This window comes from Oratosquilla oratoria, chromosome 26, assembly GCF_046742065.1.
Source record: "Oratosquilla oratoria isolate Oo_2021 chromosome 26, ASM4674206v1, whole genome shotgun sequence".
NCBI classification, from domain to species: Eukaryota; Metazoa; Arthropoda; class Malacostraca; order Stomatopoda; family Squillidae; genus Oratosquilla; species Oratosquilla oratoria.
In genome coordinates this window covers 29164389-29186888 of record NC_134802.1, presented here as the reverse complement: position 1 = coordinate 29186888, position 22500 = coordinate 29164389, and the positions used below count along the sequence as shown (strand labels likewise).

General features: G+C 35.3%; 1 protein-coding gene across 1 annotated transcript in view; it reads left to right on the top strand.

The window, feature by feature from the left end:
* The window catches only part of LOC143039323 (neural cell adhesion molecule 2-like), a 131392-nt gene that overhangs the window by 15447 nt on the left and 93445 nt on the right, over positions 1–22500 (top strand). The window contains exons 4-6 of the mRNA XM_076209202.1: positions 6190–6377; positions 6514–6627; positions 7500–7703. Of these exons, the coding sequence (XP_076065317.1) occupies positions 6190–6377; positions 6514–6627; positions 7500–7703 (506 nt within the window). The remainder of the gene's footprint in view (positions 1–6189; positions 6378–6513; positions 6628–7499; positions 7704–22500) is intronic.

Here is a 22500-nt window from a genome sequence, read left to right as displayed (position 1 = left end):
TATTCCTATCATTGTCCTCTCCATTCTTCTCTGTGCAGTCCTTTGTTTTATTTCCATCGCCTTCGTCAGTTTCCAAGTCTCATAACCGTAGATTATTGCTGGCAGAATGCATTCATTGTAAACTTTATGTTTCAAACATAAAGGTAGAGAGCCTCTCAGGATGTTATTATACTTACCAAACACTTTCCAACCAATTGTAATACGTCTTTTTATATTATTATTATGATCTTTGGTCACTTTCACCATCTGCCCTAAATGATTATAATTTTCAACTTCTTCAAGACTCCCACCATTAATTATAATCTCTTTAATTTGAACCTTCGTGTTGAACATTACTTTGATTTTATTCTTATTAATTTCTAAACCTACGTTGAGACTTTCCATGTTTAGATCACTCAGCATATCATGCAAGTCTTCTGCTCTTTCTGAGATAAGAATAATACCATCCGGAAATGTTCGGGTGTTCAAATATTCGCCATTAATCTTCAAACCTTGCTTTTCCCAATTCATACATACATATACCAAGGCTTTTCCCTCTTACAAGGGAGGTAGCCAAAAAGGAAAAGACATAAAATCATTCCTACCCATTCCATCCCTGAATACGCTCCACACCCCTCCACCCTCCCTTTTATCTTAGCACCTCCTGGATGACGGGTCATCCCTGCACCTTGTCCACTGCCCTGGGTCAGAAGCAGTGTCGCAAGACACAGCACACCCACAGCAAGGCCGCTTCATTAAATCGGCGACCCCCCCATGCATAGAAGGAGAAGACGGGGAGAAATCACCTCGGGCTGCGTATATTTTGGGTGAAATTGTATTGCCTTCCCGTACTCCTTTCTCGATCTTGATCTTTTCTGTATCTTTATGTAGTCAAATTATAATGGTACCTTTCGCATAAATGTTTTCTAAAATCCTTACAATCTGTTCGTTTGTACCCTGCTTGCGTATCGAGTTTAGTATTGGTATTTGTTCTACCAAGTCAAAGGCCTTCTCGTAATCTACAAAAGCTAAACACAGAGGTATATTGTATTTTGCCGTTTCTTCGATCAGTTGGTTCATCACCTGCAAATGGTCTAAAGTCGAATATCCGCTCCTAAAGCCTGCCTGTTCTCTCGGTTGATTTTCATCTAAAACTTGACTTAGTCTATTTGTAAGGTTCTTGGAGAATACTTTATATACGTTTGATAGCAAGCTAATTGGTCGATAGATACTAAGGTTCTTCTGGTCACTTTTTTTATGAAACAAAATTACTATAGCATTGTACCGCGCATCAGGGACGCCTTCTTGACGTAAGCACTGGATGTACAGCTGAGCTAACTTATGAACTTCTTTCCCTGTGTCCTTCAAGAAATCTATCGATATATTATCTTCCCCAGGTGCTTTTCCTCGTTTCATATCTTTAGAGCAAATTCTACTTTTTCCTTTGAAATTTCTGATAGATTACTAACGTCTACAGATGAATTTACAGACTCTACTACGGTCTTCGACGAGTAAGGCTCTTGGTAAAACTCTTTTACTCCTTTTACCGTTCTGTCTCTGCATTTAATTATATCTCCATTTCTATCTTTCAAACATATTATTTGCTGTCTTCTTAAAGCATGTCTGCGCTCGGTCCCTTTAATAATTTTGCCTTTCCGAATAGTTTCCTCTATTTCATCCAAGTTTCTCTTTCTTTTCTATAATCTCTGCCTTTTGTTGATGGGCTTGTTTAGTTTTACTCTTTCTATCTCGTCTCTCCTGCTTTTAATTTGCATGGTTCTTCTTATTAGGTCATTTATAGCTTTAGTGCATTTGTTTTCTCTAGTACTTTTTGTACGTCCTACTTTCTCTGGCAATTCCCTAAAGATATTCACTAAATTCAAATTCATATCTTTGACGGTGTCCTCGTTAGTTCTTAGAGCTTCGAATCTATCTTTTTTATTTCTAACTGAAATTCCTTATTATCCTTAACCTTCGCAATGATTATTTTCTTTCTTAAAGCTAGTTTATTGCTCTCGACTCTGAAATTGAATTTACTTATGCAACCTACCATTCTATGGTCACTACTTATGTTGACTTTATTATGACCGTGACATTGCTAACGCACTTGATCTCGTCCCCTAATGTGAAGTCTACTTGGTTCTTTGTTGTTCCGTTTGGAGTTCTTTAGGTCCATTTACGACCTACACGCTTTTGGAAGAAAGTGCTCATTATCCTCATGCTGTAGTTCTCTACAAAACTGACCAACATCTCGCCTCTGTCATTTCTTTCGCCTATTCCAAACTCCTCAATGCACGACTCATCTTTCATCTTCTTTCACACTTTAGCATTAAAGTCTCCTATTACCAACATGTACTTACTTTTTTCTTGATCCATTACCTGACTTAAATCATCATAGAAGGACTCAATTTCATCGTCTGAATTCTGTGAAATTGGTGTATAAACCAGAACCTCATAAGCTATAGAAATTTGTTCGACGTATCTTATAAGATAGAGAGTCAGATAAATTTAGTTGCAAATCTAGGTAAAATTCTATATTTAGAAACGTTTTGCCAGAGAGGAGCTTGTCTTAATTCGGATGGATTTGCCCCTGCAGAGTACGCCTTCATAGCAAATGATCTAAACTTCGTAAAAAGTCTGTTTCGAATCACGCAACTGGTACAAAATTGAAAACTAGGCGAGCAGAGCTAAGGGGTATATTTTGAAACCTTTCAGCAGACAAAAGCGAACGTTTCTTATAACTCTTGAATGGGTTTGGGGGGGGGACAAAGCGTGAGTTTACAAGGCATGAGTGGGTATGAATGGTTATGCAAGGAGTGAGTGGGTGGATGCGTGGAGCATGAGGAAACCACAAGAAGGTAAATAAGGTTTGATTGGGTGACTTATTCATATCAGCGTCTTTGAGAATTGAATAAATGTGTGATTCCTAATTGGATGTGAGATGCGTGAGCGAGTGTGGGGAGTATGAGTGAGTAAACGAGGTGGGTGTGGGTAACAAATACGTGAGTGAGTGAGCAGTAGGATTGTCTAACGATACCGTGAGATGGGGACGAAGCTTGAGTGGGTGAGTAAGAACGGGGTGAGAGAGCGACACCTCACTGGATGAGTGAGGCGTGAGTATAGTGAGTCATAATTTGGTAACCGATACGTTTGGGGTTGAATAACCCATAAATGGATGAACAAAGCAAAATTGGGTGAGCTAGAGAGAATGGTGAACGGGACGGAATTGTGTGGTGAATGTGGGAATAGTTGACCAAAGGATGGATGACCAAGGCATGAGTGAGGAGAGAAGGGGAAACATGTGTGCGTTACCTATATGAGTGAGTATAGCATAAGTAGGGGCCAGAGGTAACCGAGGCATGAATGAGAGGAATGAGTTCTCTACGGCTAGGTGAGGTGTGGTGAGTGGTTGAGTGGGTGAGTGAGAGGGTGAGTGGGTGCGTGGGTGGGTGAGTGGATGTATGAATGGTGTGTGTGGATGTGAACGTGTGGGTGTGTTAAGGGGTGAGTGGGGGAATGAATGGGTGAATGGTTGGGTGGGTGAGTGGATGGGTGAGTGAGTGGGGGTGTGAGTAGGTGATAGCGAGACATGAAGAGGTGAGAGGAATGAGTGGCCTACCGTGAGATGAGATGAGGTGTGGTGAGTTTTTGGGTGAGTGGATGAGTGTGGTAATGGGTGAGTGGGTGAGTGAGGGAATGGGCGAGTGTGTGTGTGTGTGTGTGTGTGTGTGTGTGTGTGTGTGTGTGTGTGTGTGTGTGTGTGTGTGTGTGTGTGTGTGTGTGTGTGTGTGTGTGTGTGTTTGTGTGTGTGTGAGTGAGTGTGTGAATGGGTGGATGGGTGGGTGAGTGAAGTAGATGAGGTGATGTAAGTGAATGAGGTGAGTCTTTCGTCGGTAAGCGAGATGAGTGGATGAGTGGATGAGTGTATCATAAGTTGATGAGCGAGAGGGGATTGGGTGAGCGAAATGGGAGTGGGTGCCATGACAGAAGTGGATGATCGAAGCTGGAATGGGTGAGCGAAGCGAAAATAAACGAATCAGGAGTGTGTGTGTGTTTGTGTGTGTGTTTGTGTTTGTGTGTGTGTGTGTGTGTGTGTGTGTGTGTGTGTGTGTGTGTGTGTGTGTGTGTGTGTGTGTGTGTGTGTGTGTGTGTGTGTGTGTGTGTGTGCGTGTGTGTGTATGTGTGTGTGTGTGTGTGTGTGTGTGTGTGTGTGTGTGTGTGTGTGTGTGTGTGTGTGTGTGTGTGTGTGTGTGTGTGTGTGTGTGTGTGTGTGTGTGTGTGTGTGTGTGTGTGTGTGTGTGTGTGTGTGTGTGTGTGTGTGTGTGTGTGTGTGTGTGTGTGCGTATGTGTGTGCACGTTCGTATGTGTGTGCGCATGCGTGTGTGTGTGTAAGCGTGTGCGTGTGTGTGTAATGTCTGTGTGCATGTTCACGTGCGTGTGCGTTTACCTGTGTACGTACATGTCCAGCTGCGTGCGTGCGTGCGTGTGTGTGTGTGTGTGTGTGTGTGTGTGTGTGTGTGTGTGTGTGTGTGTGTGTGTGTGTGTGTGTGTGTGTGTGTGTGTGTGTGTGTGTGTGTGTATGTGTGTATGTGTTTGTGTGTGTGTGTGCATTTGTTTGTGTGTGTGTGTGTTTGTGTGTGTTTTAGGTGCTTGTGTACTTATATATAAAGGAACATATTTGTCTCCTTTTCTTGTTGAATGCAATTAAACTAATTAATCATTGAGATTTTAAGTGATTATGATTCAGTACTTTCACATAATTAAAAACAGAATGTAACTTGGCTGGTTGTTTATTCAAAATGGGCTTATCCGTGCTAATTTTCTTGCTTTCACATTGAGGCATAAATGCATCACTAATACAATAATGAATGTTGTAGAATGTTACTGTTTACTGGCATAGGATGGAGGGCGGGATGAATGGGAAGGAGGGAGATCGTGCCATCCTCATGATTGCTGAGTTAGCCCAGTGATTAACTTAATTACTCTGTTTCACCCCTAGAGGTGCAAACTCTGTTATGAGCCCATGTAGTCTTGGACCAAATACACAGCCAAGTCTCACGCAATATGTCATTTACTCGAGATAAGGGGATCTTTTTCATAAACCAAATGTTTTGTCCCTTCTCGAAGAACAGATATTGTAAATTGATTGTATTCGAATGTTTATGTAAATTTTAGTCCTTGGAGAATAATTTTGAATATTACGCAAACGTTTTGTCTCCCCTCGGAGTGTAAGTATTATAAATTCATTCTGTTTTGTACGCCCACGAATCGTTTTGAGAAGAATCTTTTGATTTTTGTCTGCTTTGCATTAGAAATGTTTCTGTCATGGGTTGCCAGTAGTATTAGAAGGGGATCAGTTGCCGCTTTTCAGCTCTCGTTATGCGAGGTGGAAAAATACAATGGAGGTTGATAGAGAGATATCTTGACTCCGCTCAGGGTACAAAATGCCAGCCCATCCGCACTTGATACTTCCTAGATACATCATAAACTCACCATCCCAATCCCACTTTGTAGAAAATGAGAAACCTTTGGTAGGGCAAAGCCTGTCACTTGCAGTAAACCGCTTGGATTTTTAAGGCTGACGTTGAATCGTTCCTTGACCCTGGCCAGGGTTGTTCGGAACCAACGCAACAAGCCTATAGCTGGTTCCGTGAATCGAACTCACGACCACCTACTCCTGAGTTCAAAACTGGCCAGGGTTGTCGGGAATCAACGCAACAAGCCTATAACTGGTTCCGTAAACCGAACTAACGACCACCTAGTCCCGAGTTCAAAACTGGCCAGGGTTGTCAGGAATCAACGCAACAAGCCTATAGCTGGTTTCGTGAATCGAACTCACGACCACCTGGTCCCGAGTTCAAAACTGGCCAGGGTTGTCGGGAATCAACGCAACAAGCCTATAGCTGGTTCCGTGAATCGAACTCACGACCACCTACTCCTGAGTTCAAAACTGGCCAGGATTGTCGGGAATCAACGCAACAAGCCTATAGCTGGTTCCGTGAATCGAACTCACGACCACCTAGTCCCGAGTTCAAAACTGGCCAGGGTTGTCGGGAATCAACGCAACAAGCCTATAGCTGGTTTCGTGAATCGAACTCACGACCACCTGGTCCCGAGTTCAAAACTACATCCGCTGGGCTACCGCTCAGCCCAATAGATTCATCATACTAAAACAAATAGTGATTGTACTTGTTTCTTCTTTCCGTACAGTTACGACGGGCGTTCATCGACACTGAAGTCTGAAGTACACCATGGTCGAGGCCACATGAACATCAGCAGAGTTTCAGCGGCCTTGTCCTTGAACAGTGTTACTGCAGCTGATGCAGGAGTCTATGAGTGTAGAGTAGATTTCTTCGGGTCACCAACACACACGAGTGTTGTCAACCTCACCGTCATAGGTGAGTAGATGTCTTTAATTGCTTGAGAGTTCGTATACAGTTTATTAAGTTATAGTGTCATTATATAGATAAGTGGAGGGAAAATTACATAAAGTAAAAATATTCCTAACCGATTATAATTACTTTTATTCTTCAGAACCAGTTCGACATGTAGAAGTACACGATAGCAGATCTGGTCCCATCAGATCTGGGACACTTGGGCCTTATAAAGAAGGGGATAATGTCACACTTTACTGCATAGCTAAGAATGGTAAGAGCATTCGTTGTGTTGCCATTGGCCTTTCACAGAAAGGTCACATATATAAGTGGCACTTATAGTATTCTAATATACACACACTTACACACACACACACTTACACACATTCACATAGGCATACACAGATACATACACGTCCACACACCCACCCACCCACACACTCACATGCACGCACGCACGCACGCACGCACACACACACACACACACACACACACACACACACACACACACACACACACACACACACACACACACACACACACACACACACACACACACACACACACACACACACACATGCACGCACGCACACACACACACACACACACACACACACACACACACACACACACACACACACACACACACACACACACACACACACACACACACACACACACACACACACACACACACACACACACACACACATACACACACACATTCACGCACGCACGCACGCACGCACACACACACACACACACACACACACATATATATATATATACACACATACACACACACACACACACACACACACACACACACACATACATACACACATACACACACACGCACACACACACACAATTACACATACACATGTCCATGCATATACACATATACATACTGTACACATACACGTTCATATAAACATGCACATACACATACGTACACGTATACACATGCACGTACACACACACACCTATACTTATGCATACACACACACAATATCATTCCAGCACGATCTCTTCCATGTTCACATATATTTGGAAATGCTTTAGATCCAAACAATAGGTTCCTTCTCCTAAACCTCATCATAACTATTGTACGTTAATAAACGAATATTCTTTTATCTCCATCAGCGAAACCCACGCCTAATGTGACGTGGTGGAAAGACGATGGGATGCTGGATAGCAGTTGGCGTAATGACGGAGTTCGTCTCTTGAGAAACAGTTTAACCATCACGAACTTGACCAGAGAGTGGCACAATGCTACGCTGACCTGTAAGGCGGTCAACACACATTTGGCGGAACCTGCCGTAACTACCGTCCTTATTGAAATGTATTGTAAGTATTCTCTCTTACTCTTTTTTTTTTTTTTTTTTTAGTTTGTCATTGTCTTCTTTATTGTTGATGTGAGCCTGTGGGTCGTGTGTTCTTATATATTTGTATGTTTGTGAATGTGTGTTTGCTTGTGTGTGCGTTTACTTATGTGCGTGTGCTTGCTTCTGCGTGTGCATGCTTGTGTGTGTGTATGCTTGTGTCTTCGTTTGCTTGTGTGTATGTGTTTGCTTCTGTGTGCGTTTTTGTGTATGTTTGGTTGTGTGTGTGTTTGCTTGTGCGTGTGTGCTTGTTCCTGTGTATTCACTTGTGTATTCTTTTGCGTGAATTCTGTTGTTCGTGTATTTGCTTGTACGTATATTCTCTTGTGTAAGTTCGTGCGTGCGCCACGTTTGCTATATCGTACTATTTTGTACACGTTTTACCCGCGTTTTTTTACTATATTTTTGTACGTACATTTGCATACGAATATGCGTGCGTGTCTACCTACGTGCGCGTTCGGGTGTGTGCCGTGTATCTTATAAAATGGAAGTGAAAAAAGCTTCTTCATATTTTGAGAAAAGGTGTTGACTTCTCTTCCCAATTATCACTGCACTCGATTCAATTTTCCAGGTATTCAGCCAAGGTACCCTTCTCGCCATTTTCCGCGCCTCTTTCCTTTTCTTCGTGCCGAGTACGATCGTTAGCTGTCGAGCTTCGGTCTTTGCGAAATTTCTTTTAGGTGTGGATATGTACTCGCATGCAAATACGTACATGGATACATACGTACGTATATACATGCAAATATGCATACACACATACAAACATATACGCATGCATGCATATCTGCATCATATATATATGTATGCATATATATATATATATATATATATATATATATACATACATACATACATACATACATACATACATACATACATACATACATACATACATACATACATACATACATACATGCATGCATAAATATATGTATATATACATACATGCACGAATGCTTACATGCATGCATATATACATACGTACATAACATAATATCAATCAGTCAAATCAGTCATCCTCAGTCCTCTGCTGAACAAAGGCCTCCTTCATAGCATTCCACGATTAACACGACCGTGCCAACCTCTGCCACGTCAATCCGGCGAACTTCTTCCACGCCCATCAGAGTTGATACAATTGACGTGGTGGATAGGCTTGAGAATCTTAATGATTATAAGAGCTATGTCGATAGAGAGGAAATCTTTGCAGGGTCGCCCCTATCAAACACGTTTTATAAAAAAGATCAGACAAAGAGCAGCTCACACATATAGTCGCAGGACCCACTGCTAACTGGCACATCCCTGATGGCGAACAGGGAAATTCCTCATAGACATATGGGGTACCGTCATAAGGACGGCGTGGACCATCGGGCACCCAAGTATTCATTATATTCGGCTTCACAGAATATAATGAATAAGGTGACACCAGAGAAACATCTCACCAGAAACCAGTTGGCAAGGAGGTGAGATTACTGCCAAACCCCCTTCAAAGCCAATATGAATAGCACAACTAACATAAAACATATACAATTCATACATACATACATACATACATACATACATACATACATACATACATACATACATACATACATACATACATACATACATACATACATACATACATACATACACACATACACACATACACACATATACACATACATACATACATACATACATACATACATACATACATACATACATACATACATACATACATACATACATACATACATACATACATACATACATATACATGCATACGTACATACATGCATACATACATACATATATATACTCGTATATATATATATATATATATATATATATATATATATATATATACAATACATATACATAAAATATCCCGGTACTAAATGAAATTGCTATCTGCTCCTAACTTTGCTATTTGCAACTCATGATATGGTCTTTGAATGAGAGACCATGACAGCTTTTCCTATCATATCAGTTCCACAACATATATTAAAGAACTTGACTATAATAATACCGACTGGTCAAAAAATTTAAATTATGCCAGTTCAGAAATCGTATAAGCCATTTAGGGAAATTTTGAATTAACCTCTTTCATTAACGAAGTAGGACTAAATTCCAAAATAGTATTCATGTAAAGGATTTATGTCTATTTTCTTATTTGTTTACTAAGGACAAAGAGAGATGTAGTGGAGTAGGATTTTTGGTAAACTGAGAGGTTGCTGGTAACGTAGACAAGTTCAGTAGTTTATCAGACAGGGAAGCTTGGATTGTGATTAGGTTGTGTAAAAGGTACACTCTAAAACTAGATCAGGTTTATGCACCAACTTCACCGAGTTCAAACGATGAAATTGAGTCCTTCTATGATGATTTAATCAAGTAAAGAAACAAGAAAAAGGTAAGTACACGTTGGTAATAGGAGACTTTAATGTTAAATTGTGGAAGAAGTTGGGAGATGAGTCGTGCATCGGGAACCTTGGAGTGGGTGTAAGAAATGACTGAGACGAGATGTTAGTAAATTTTGCATAGAACTAACACGAGGATAATGAACACTTTCTTCCAAAACCGTGTAGGTCGTAAATAGACCTAGAGGAGTCCAAATGGAACAACAAAGAACGAAGCAGACTTCATATTAGGAGATAAGAGCAAGAGAGTTACCAATGTTATGATCATAAATCAAGTCAACATAGGTAGTGACCATAGAATGGTAGGTTACATAACTGAATTAAATTTCAGAGCCGAGAGAAATAAACTTGTTTAAAAAAAAAATAATAATAATAAGCCTTCCAAAGGTTAAGGGTAATAATAAGAAATTTCAGTTAGAAATCAAAAATAGATTCGAAGTTCTATGAACTAACGAGGACAGCGTGGAAGATATTAATTTGAATTTAGTGAATATCATTAGGGAATCGGCAGTAAAAATAGGAAGTATAAAAGGTATTAGAAAAAACTAATACTCCAAAGCTACAAATTACCTAATTAAAAGAAGAAGAACCGTGCAGATTAAAAGCAGGAGAGAAGAAATAGAAAGAGTAGAACTAAATAAGCTTATCAAGAAAAGGCAGAGAGCAGAGAAAAGAAAGAGAAACATAGACGAAATAAAGGAAACTATTCAGAAAAGTAATAGTATTAAAGGTAATGAGCGCAGACATGCTTTAGGGGGACAGCAAATTATATGTTTGAAAGATAGAAATGGAGGGATAATTTCAAGGAAACTATTCCGAAAGGTAATAGTATTAAAGGGAATGAGCGCAGACATGCTTTAGGAGGACAGCAAATTATGTGTTTGAAAGATAGAAATGGAGGAATAATTTAAAGCAGAGACATAATGGTAAAAAGAGTAGAAGAATATTACTAGGAGTACTCGTCGAGAACCATAGTTTAGACAGTAGATTTATCTGTAGACGTTTGTAGTGTACCATAGATTACAAAGGAAGGAGTAGAATTGGCCCTAAAAATATGACACGGAGAAAATCACCTGGGGGAGATGGTATATCAATAGATCTTTTGAAAGATGCAGGGAAAGAAGTTCATATTAAGTTAGCTCAGTTGTACACCCAGTCCATACGTCAAGCAAGCGTTCCTGAATAATGGTGCTTCATAAAAAAGGAGACTAGAAGGACTACTAACTAACGACCGATTAGCTTGCCATCAAATATATATAAAACATTCTCCAATATCCTTACAAATAGACTAAGTCAAGTTGTAGTATGAAAACCAACCGAGAAAACAGCCAGGCTTTAGTAGCGGATATTTGACTCTAGATCACTCGCAGGAGATGAACCAACTAATCGAGAAAACCTTTGACTCTGTAGAACAAATAGCAATACTAAACTCGCTACGCAAGCAAGTTACAAACGAACCAATCGTAAGGGTTCTGGGAAAGGTTTATGCGAAAGGAACAGCTATAATTCGACTACATAGAGATACAGAAAAGATCAAGATCTAGAAAGAAGTACGGCAAGGCTATAGAATTTCACCCAGATTGTTTACAGCTTGCTTGGAAGATATTTTCAGAAGGTCGAGTTGAGAAGAGAAAGGTATGAGGATTAATGGCACATATTTAAACCACCTAAGATTTCCGGATGACATTATTCTTATTTCAGAAAGAGCAGAAGACTTACAAGATGTGCTGAGTGATCTAAACAAGGAAAGTCTCAAAGTAGGTTTAGAAATGAACATGAATAAAACCAAAGTAATGTTCAACACGAAAGCTCAAATTAAAGAGATTATACTAGACGGTGAGATTTTTGAAGAAGTTGAAAAATACAATTATTTAGGCCAGATGGTGAAAGTGACGAAAGATCATGATGATTTAATAGAAAGACTTATTGCAATCGTTGGCAAGTGTTTGGTAAGTTTTATAAAATCTAAGAGGCTCTCTATCTCTATGTCTGAAGCGTAGTTTACAATCAATGCGTTCTGCCAGCAATAATCTACGGGTGTAAGACTTGGAAACTGACGAAGGCGATGGCGACAAAACTAAGGACTGTACAGAGGAGAATGGAGAGATCAATGATGGGAATAACACTGAGAGACCGAAAGAAAGCAAGTAGAATGAGAGAGTAGACTCGAGTGAAAGATATTCTGGAGGTGGTGAAATAGAGGAAGTGGAATTGAGCAGGTAAGCTAGTGCGAACGACTGACTAGCGATAGAGCAAGAGTGTTACTGAGTAGACGCAGCGAGATAGGAAGCGTGGAATAGGGAGAAGAGACAGGTAAAGAGACGAAATAAAGAAGTTTACAGGAGTGACATGGTAGAGGTTGGCGCGGTTGTGTAAATCATGGAATTCTATGAAGGAGACCTTTGTTCAGCAGATGGTTTTAATCGAACGAATGATTGATCGTGTAATTATCTATATTGATCTATTTTTGCAATTAATTTTCATTCGAAGTTGTACCATCTCAGTTACATTTCTAATTCTAGACACTAGCTCGAGACCTGGTGAGGTCAATGACCAAAGGCATCATATGCGAGATTACTTCGTACACTTGGAAAAGAAAATATATCTGAGACATTTTCAAAGCTAAACAATATGAAGTGGTTTTATCATACCTTGCTCTTACCTTGATTGGTGTTTAAAAATATATATGCATATATAAATATATATATATATGTATATATATATATATATATATATGTGTGTATATATATATATATATATATATATGTGTGTGTGTGTGTGTGTGTGTGTGTGTGTGTGTGTGTGTGTGTGTGTGTGTGTGTGTGTGTGTGTGTGTGTGTGTGTGTGTGTGTGTGTGTGTGTGTATTTACCTAGTTTACCTAGTTGTATTTTACGGGAAGGGGAGCTATGCTCGTGAGGTCCCGTCTTCATATCTCATTTTATCTAAACTATTTCTAAATTCATGTATTGTTTTTGCACACACCACTTTCTCATCTAACTTGTTCCAACTGTCTATTACTCTGTGAGGAAAGCTGTTCTTTTTCAAATCTCTTCTATAGCTGTCTTTTTTTATTTTCTTTCCGTGTCCTCTTGTATTTCTGTCATCCCATTTTATCAGATTCTCTCTATCAGTAATTTCTATGCCTTTCATGATTCTGTAAATAGCTATCAAATCTCCTCTCTCTCTTCTTTGCTCTAGTGTCTGTAGTTCAAGTTTTTCTAGTCTCTCTTCATATGATAGTTTTGAGAGTGTTGGTGCCAATTTTGTAATTGCTCTTTGTATTCTTTCAAGTTTTTTTATACATTTTTTTTTGTACTTGGTGACCATATCGTTGCTGCATATTCCAATCTTGGTCTTATCAGGGTGATTAGGATTTTCTTCACCATTTCTTCATCCAGGTATGTAAATGCAACTTTGATTGTTCTTATTAAATTATAAGTTTCTCCAAAAATCTTATTTATATGTTTCTCAGGTGACATATTATTCATAACAATGACTCCCAGGTCCTTCTCATTTTCTACTTTTTTTATTCCTTCTTCTCCCAATTTATATGCTCCTGTTATTCTGTTTTTGCTTTTTCCAAATTCCATTATACTACACTTTTTTGTATTGAACTCCATCTCCCACTTCCTACTCCATTCCTGTACTTTATTTAGATCTCTCTGTAGTGATTCACAATCTTCTTCAGTTTTCACTCTTTTCAGTAGTTTTGCATCATCTGCAAAGAAGCTCATATAGCTTTCAATTCCTTCATCCATATCATTAATATATATAGCAAACATTATTGGGGCCAGAACTGTTCCCTGCGGGACACCGCTTATTACTTCATCCCATTTTGAGTGCTGGTCTCTTATCACTACTCTCATTTTTCTTTCTTGCAAAAAGTCTTCCATCCAATTTAGTAGTTTGCCCTGTATTCCTCCTTCAGTTTCTAATTTCTTAAGCAACTTCTTATGTGGTACTTTGTCAAAAGCTTTCTTTAGGTCTAGAAATGCACAGTCCGCCCATCCATCTCTTTCTTGTATTATATCTATTAGCCTTGAATAGAAACATATTAAATTGGTGACGCATGATCGTCCTTGTCTGAATCCAAATTGCCTTGGGTTTAACACTTTGTTTTTTTCTAAATATTTTACCCATCTACTTTTGATAATTCTTTCACAAATTTTTGCTATTGTACTTGTTAGAGAGACTGGTCTATAGTTGGTAGGTTCTTCTTTATTTCTTCCTTTATACATAGGTACTATATTTGCTTTTTTCCAATCTTCTGGAACTTTTCCTTCTTTCAAGGAACTGTTTAGTATATGTATTTTGTCTGCCAGTTCATTCCTGCATTCTTTCAGTATCCAGTTTGCTATTTCATCTGGTCCATGCGATTTTCTGACATCAAGATTACTTAAGTGTGTTAATATTTCATTCTTTGTTACTTCTATTTCTTCCATAGGGGGGACTTTCTCTTTCCATTCGTTCTCTTCAGGTTGTATGTTCTCCCTTGTAAACACTGATTTAAAATGTTTGTTCATAATTTCCGCCATTTCCATTTCCTCAGTGTATTCAACTCCCTCTTGTCTTAATTTCTCCAAGTCTTGTTTGTTTTTCAGTTTATTGTTTACAAATCTGTAGAATAGTTTTGGTTGATCTTTACACTTTTCTATGACATCTTTTTCATATTTTCTCTTTTCCTCTCTGCACGTTTGTACATATTCATTTCTATAACAGGTATATATTTTCCATTTTTCAGGTCTTCTGTCTTTTTTCCATCTGGTCCAGGCTTTGTCTCTTTTGTCTTTTAACTCCCTACAACTTTTGTTGTACCAGCATTTTACATATTCTTTTCCTTGTTTTTGTCTTGGGACATACTTTTCCACTCCTTTTTTGTAAATTTTTGTCAAAATATTCCATTTCTCTTCTACTGTTGTTTCTTCTTTGTATATTTCTTCCAGTTTTCCTTTTGAAAGAATTCTCTTATTTTATCAAAGTTTGTTTTTTCATACATCATTCTTCCTTTTCTATATTGTTCATTTCTTTTCATATATTTTTCTTCATTAAGTTCCAGTTCAATCAATATGTGGTCACTTTTACCTATTGGTGTTTTATATTCAATCTTGTCCACTATTCTAGGTTCAGATGTAATTATTAAGTCTAGCCTCGATGGTTCTTCTTCATTTCTATACCTAGTGTTCTCTTGTATCCATTGTGTCATTGTATGGTCAGTAACCATCTCAAGTAGAGCGTTTCCCCATGAGCCGTCTCCACCCTTTACTGTCATTTCTTCCCAGCAGATTTCTTTGCAATTAAAGTCGCCCATCATAACTATTCTTCCTCCCTCTTCCATTATCTTGTTTAATGCTATCTTTGTGTCCTCTAACATACTTTTATGTTCACTCTCTTCCCATGAGGCTGTTTTCGGGGGCACATAATTTATCACAAACTTTCTGCTCTTCTTATCTCGGTCTTCTACTTCCATCATTATCATCTCTACTGTATTCTTTCCATATGTGACACACTTCACGTTTATATCCTTCTTAGTCAGGAACATAACTCCACCCCCTTCCTTTTTCACTCTGTTTCTAATCCAATAATTATATGCATCATGTCCTACACTGTTGGGTGGTAGTGGACCTTTTAATTTTGTTTCTACAATTCCCATTATGTCTGGTTCTTTTTCCTTCAAATAATCATTCAGCTCATTCAATCCTGTTATTAATCCATCTATATTTGTGTAAGACACTCTTAGTTTTCTGCCACTTCCATTGTGTTCTCTGTTTCCCTTTTGTTTTTCTCTTGTATGTCGACTTTCTTTAGTTTCATATTCACTACTCTCCAATAGAATCTCTCTTTTTCTGACTCCGTTCTTTTCTCGTTTTTTCCTTAGCTTCAAGTCTTTTCTGTTTTTCTTCCTCTCTTTCCTCTTTATTCATTTCCCTTTTTATCCATACCTTTTTATATTGTTCACTTGTTGCTAGTTTCCCTGTTTTGGATAAGATATTCTCTACCGTCGTTTGTGACTTGAATTTAATCTTAATTGGTCTGGTCTTATCTGTGCTATGCTTTCCGAGTCTAAATTTCTCTTCATTTGCTTCATAATTTCTGGTTCATCTTCCTGAACTGATTCTAGTAATTGGCTTACTTTTTCATTTTCCTCTTTGATTCTTGTGGTTCTATCTGGGTTGTGTTTTTCTTCCATTCCTGATATAATTATACATTTCTTCTTGTCTGCTAAATCTCTTACTATATTCTCCTTTTGTCTCATCACTTTAATAACCGAGTCTTCAGTATGTTCTTTCAATTGCTGTTTGACTATGTCAGTGAATGAAACTTTATTGTCTTCTTGGGTTGCTTTCCAATTCTTAGCTTCTTTAGTTATGGCCTCTCTGTTTTCTTTACTATTCCTCTTCAATTCCTCATTCTCCACCTTTACTTCTCTTAACTGTCTTTTAGGTCTTCTATTTCATCAGTTACGTTTTTGTTCGCCTTCTCTAGTTTTTCCAATTTTTCAAACCTCTCGGCGATTTTTGTCATCTTGCCAAACCTAACTTCCCAGTTGTCAGACATTTGTTGAAGTTTTTCCTCCAGTTTTGTCAGTCGGGGGAGGTTGGTATCCGCCGCCCTTTCATTAAATCCTTTGAAATTATCATCCTCACCTTCCATTGTACTGCTCTTATCTATGTTTCTGATCTTTACATTTTTATTAGACATTTCGTCGTCACTCAGCTGGTCGGGGGGCCGTTTTTTGATGTTTACATTTCGTCTGTCTGCCTGGGCCAAGTCTTCTCCTTCCTCATTTCCTTTCATTTTCCTCAGCAATCCCTCCCCTTCTCCTCTTTCCCTACTTTCCCACTACCCCACGAGTAATTTCCCCCCACCCTGCAAATACAATAGGTACTTTGCTTTGGAATCCTCTATTTTTCACTTTTTCTTCAGAACGTCCTCTACGCCGTCCGTTCACTGAAGTGTGTGTGTGTGTGTGTGTGTGAGAGAGAGAGAGAGAGAGAGAGAGAGAGAGAGAGAGAGAGAGAGAGAGAGAGAGAAAGAGAGAGATTTTATATGATGTAAATAAATAGATAATCAAATAGGAAGGGTAAAAGAAATATTTTATTCATCTGATAATATCCAAGTAAATTTGACATTAATGAAAATCAAAGTTCTTAAAAGTATTGATTTCGTCATAATCGTTTATATATCTGCCAAAAGTATATAGATACCTAAACTATTTTTCGTTATCCCTCCAGCTTCTTTTTTACAAAAGATAATAAAAACAAATAAATAGATAGAAATCAATTCAAATTATGAGGTTTCCATGTTAAGCCATTTTAACTGTCTTCAAACTGAACAAATTAGTTTGGTTGAGAGCCTGAACGTTGCAAAAAGACTATTTCCTTAATATGTCTTTACATGAGCTTAAGATCCTACTATTGAATAAAAGAAAAAAATTGTACGAATTTACGTATATTACGATCATTGTTTGTGATAAGCTTCTTTCTTATCCGATAGTAGATCTTTTGTTCATATCACCAATGAGTTAGAAAATTCAAATCACTCATGCCTTTGTATTTCTAATTTTGTTTTGGGTATGTGATCTATCTGTATCCGAATCATATCATTGATATGACTTTGCATATTTCATATACATATAAAGAATCTCTACCTAAATTTATAGACCAAAAAAGCGTGGATCAAAACTTTAGTAGATATCAACACAGATTATTTGTCTTCATTCATACCATAAGTTTCTTTGATATAACTGCATATTTCATATACAAATATAGTACCTTTTATTAAATCTATAAGCTTGATGAACGTCTTAATTCATATTATAAATTTTATTGATATAGCTGCATATTTTGTATACAAATGAAGTATCTTTTCCTAAATCTAACGTTGCATCAATATCTTAATAGATATCAACGTAAAATATCTATCTTAATTCATATTATAAGTTTCAAATCTATAGGCTTGATGAAGGTTGTATCAACATAATAGAGATCAACATAGAATATTTTCCTTAATTCATATTATAAATTTTATTGATTTAGCTGCATATTTTGTATACAAATAAAGTATCTTTTTTCAAATCCATAGGCATGATGAACGTTGCAACATCTTAATAGATAAACCATTTGTCTTAGTTCATATCATAAATTTCATTGATATAGCTGCATATTTTGTATACAAATAAAGTATCTTTTCCCAAATCTATAGGCTTCATAAACGTTGCCTCAACATTTTAGTAGATATCAACGTGATTGTTACTTCACTTTGGACCAATAACGTTTGGACAGGAGCCATTAAATTCCTTGTGATAGTCTCTTGTGGACCATTGACTCCTGCTAGTGGGCAATTGTGTGCACTTTCGAGGACATTTACAATGGCGATGCACTCAAACAAGCATTGATAAGCTATGCTGGTTTCTAATTTTCTTTTTCATTTTTAACTTGGGGTAGGAGATTTTATTCATTTAAAAAGAACTCCAGTAAAGTACTCTTGTCCTAAAATAGCAAAAGATAATTATGAATCAAAGACTCAAACAAGCATTGATAAGCTATGATGGTTTCTAATTTTCTTTTTCATTTTTAACTTAGGAGATTTTATTCATTCAAAAAGAACTCTAGTAAAGTATTCTTTTCCTAAAATAACAAAAGAAAATTATCACTCAAACACTCAAACAAGCATTGATAAGCTATGCTGGTTTCTAATTTTCTTTTTAATTTTTAACTTGGGATAGGAGATTTTATTCATTTAAAAAGAACTCCAGTAAAGTATTCTTGTCATAAAATAACAAAAGACAATTATCAAAACACTCAAACAAGCATTGATAAGCTATACTGGTTTCTAATTTTCTTTTTAATTTTTAACTTGGGATAGGAGATTTTATTCATTTAAAAAGAACTCCAGTAAAGTATTCTTGTCCTAAAATAACAAAATACAATTATCAAACACTCAAACAAGCATTGATAAGCTATGCTGGTTTCTAATTTTCTTTTTAATTTTTAACTTGGGATAGGAGATTTTATTCATTTAAAAAGAACTCCAGTAAAGTATTCTTGTCCTAAAATACCATAAGACAATTATCACTCAAACACTCAAACAAGCATTGATAAGCTATGCTGGTTTCTAATTTTCTTTTTCATTTTTAACTTGGGATAGGAGGTTTTATTCATTTAAAAAGAACTCCAGTAAAGTATTCTTGTCCTAAAATAGCAAAAGATAATTATCACTCAAACACTCAAACAAGTATTGATAAGCTATGCTGGTTTCTAATTTTCTTTTTCATTTTTAACTTAGGATAGGAGATTTTATTCATTTAAAAAGAACTTCAGTAAAGTATTCTTGTCCTAAAATAACAAAAGACAATTATCACTCAAACACTCAAACAAGCATTGATAAGCTATGCTGGTTTCTAATTTTCTTTTTCATTTTTAACTTAGGATAGGAGATTTTATTCATTTAAAAAGAACTTCAGTAAAGTATTCTTGTCCTAAAATAACAAAAGACAATTATCACTCAAACACTCAAACAAGCATTGATAAGCTATGCTGGTTTCTAAATTTCTTTTTCATTTTTAACTAGGGATAGGAGGTTTTATTCATTTACAAAAGAGCTCCGGTAAAGTCTTCTTGTCCTAAAATAACAAAAGACAATTATAACCCAAACACTCAAACAAGCATTGATAAGCTATGCTGGTTTCTAAATTTCTTTTTGGGATAAGGGATTTTATTCGTTTGAAAGGAACTCCATTAAAGTCTCCTTGTCCTAAAATAGCAAAAGACAATTATCATTCAAACATTCAAACAAGCATTGATAAGCTAATTTAGTTAAAAAAAAAAAATCTTCACTCATTTTTAATTATATGGTCGGGGTTTGGGTTAGGCAATTCTATTCTTTTATGAGTAACTCATGTATAGTCCTCTTGTCCTGAAAGATCAAAGGACAATTACTGAAACCTATAGATGTTTCCTCCTCTTAATATCAGCTATTTCATCAACATTATTTTTTCTTTTATAAAAATATATCCTATTTTATAAATCTTTCTATATCGTTGATTTCTAAAAATCAATAAGAAAGCGTTAACATAAAATATACCAAATTTATTAGAAAGTTGTTGTGGTATCTTTATTTTGTGCAAACGTTTTATTGACTACACTAAGAGCAAAGTCCAGATACACTCGTATTAACAGTAAACCTTATGGAAATAATTCTTCATATAAAACCAAAGTGTGCTTAATTTTTCACAACAAAAAACTTGTTCACACATTCTAATTTAATTTAGTGTTATTTTTTTTCATTTTATTTTATGATATTCTATTGTGTTGTATTTTATTTTATTTTATGTTTTTTTATATTTTCATTTGTTTGATTTTATTTCATTCTATTACTTACCACCCTATTTCATTCGATTCGATTCCATTTCATTTCGTTTCATTTCATTTCATTCTATTTCTTCTACATTTTTGTTATATTTTACTTTTTACCCACGTTATCTTTAATTATATACTTACCTGAAGAACATCATTAGTCAGCCATACTGTTCCTAGATTCCATTTCTGATATAGAGAGATTGAAAAGGATACAAGGAGTATCTCTTGTAAAGGGGAAAAACTATTGGTATAAAGAAAAGAATAAACTATAATATAATACAATATGATATAGTATAATATGATATAGTAATATAATATAATATAATATAGTAATATTTTACTTTTTACCCACGTTATCTTTAATTATATACTTACCTGAAGAACATCATTAGTCAGCCATACTGTTCCTAGATTCCATTTCTGATATAGAGAGATTGAAAAGGATACAAGGAGTATCTCTTGTAAAGGGGAAAAACTATTGGTATAAAGAAAAGAATAAACTATAATATAATACAATATGATATAGTATAATATAATATAGTATATTATGATATAATATAATATAATATAATATAATATAACATAATATAATATAATATAATATAATATAATATAATATAATATAATATAATATCATGTAATATAATATAATATGATATGATATAGTATAACATAATATCATACAATATAATATATAATACAATCTATCATATGACAGAATATAATATATTATATATGTAATATAATATATAATATAATATACAATATAATATATATTAGTATAATATAATAATATAATATAATATGATATAATATAATGTAATATAATATAATATGAAATAATATAATATAATACAATATAATACAATATAATATAATATAATATAATATAATATAATATAATATAATATAATATAATATAATATAAAATAATAGAATAGAAAAGGATACCGAATACTAGAAAAAATCTTGCCTGACACCATCCTAAAACTCACGAACATTTCTTACTAAAAAAATTAAGACCAAAGAAGATTAGCTTCCGCTTTTATCTTATTATCTATTTATTTATCTATTTATCTATTTATTTGTTTGTTTTTACTTACTTATATATTTATTTATTTATTTATTCATCTATTTATTCATTCATTTTATTCTTCTTTTTATTTATTAATTTAATATTTATTAATTCATTTTATCATTTATTTATTCATTTATTCTTCATAGCAACGGGACTGAAAATATTCTAAGATCAAACAATACAAATTGAATTGAAGCAAGAAGGACGTTGATTTAATCTAGAAAAAAAATAAACAAATTTAATAGAAAGATTGGAACTGAGTTAATTAAGATTTCCACAGACATGCTGTCACCGTTTCAAGTTTCTAGATTCAGTTAAATAAAGAAATATGCAAAATGTTGGCATGCCTTTCAATCAGTATTTCCTTGATTACTCTGTTTTCTTTCTTTATCTGTTTATATAACGATTTAATCATTCATATTTATTTAATGATTTATTTATTGATCTATTTACTTTTTTACCTACTCATTTTCTATATTTATTTGTTTATCTATTAATTACTTGTTTTCAATTAATTTCTAATTTATTTATTTACTCATTTATTTATCCATCCGTTTTTCATTAATCCATTTAATCTTTTGTTTATTAATTTATACATATATTAATTTATTATTTTATTTATTTATTCATTCATTCATTCATTATTATTCGTTATTCAATATTCAATATATAATATTCATTATTCATCATTCATTTATTCTTTTATTCGTTTATATATATATATATATATATACATATATATATATATATACATACATATATATATATATATATATATATATATATACTGTATATATATACTGTATATTTATATATATATATATATATATATATATATATATATGTATATATATATATATATATATATATATGTATATATATATATATATATATATATAGATATATACGTTTATATATATATATTATAT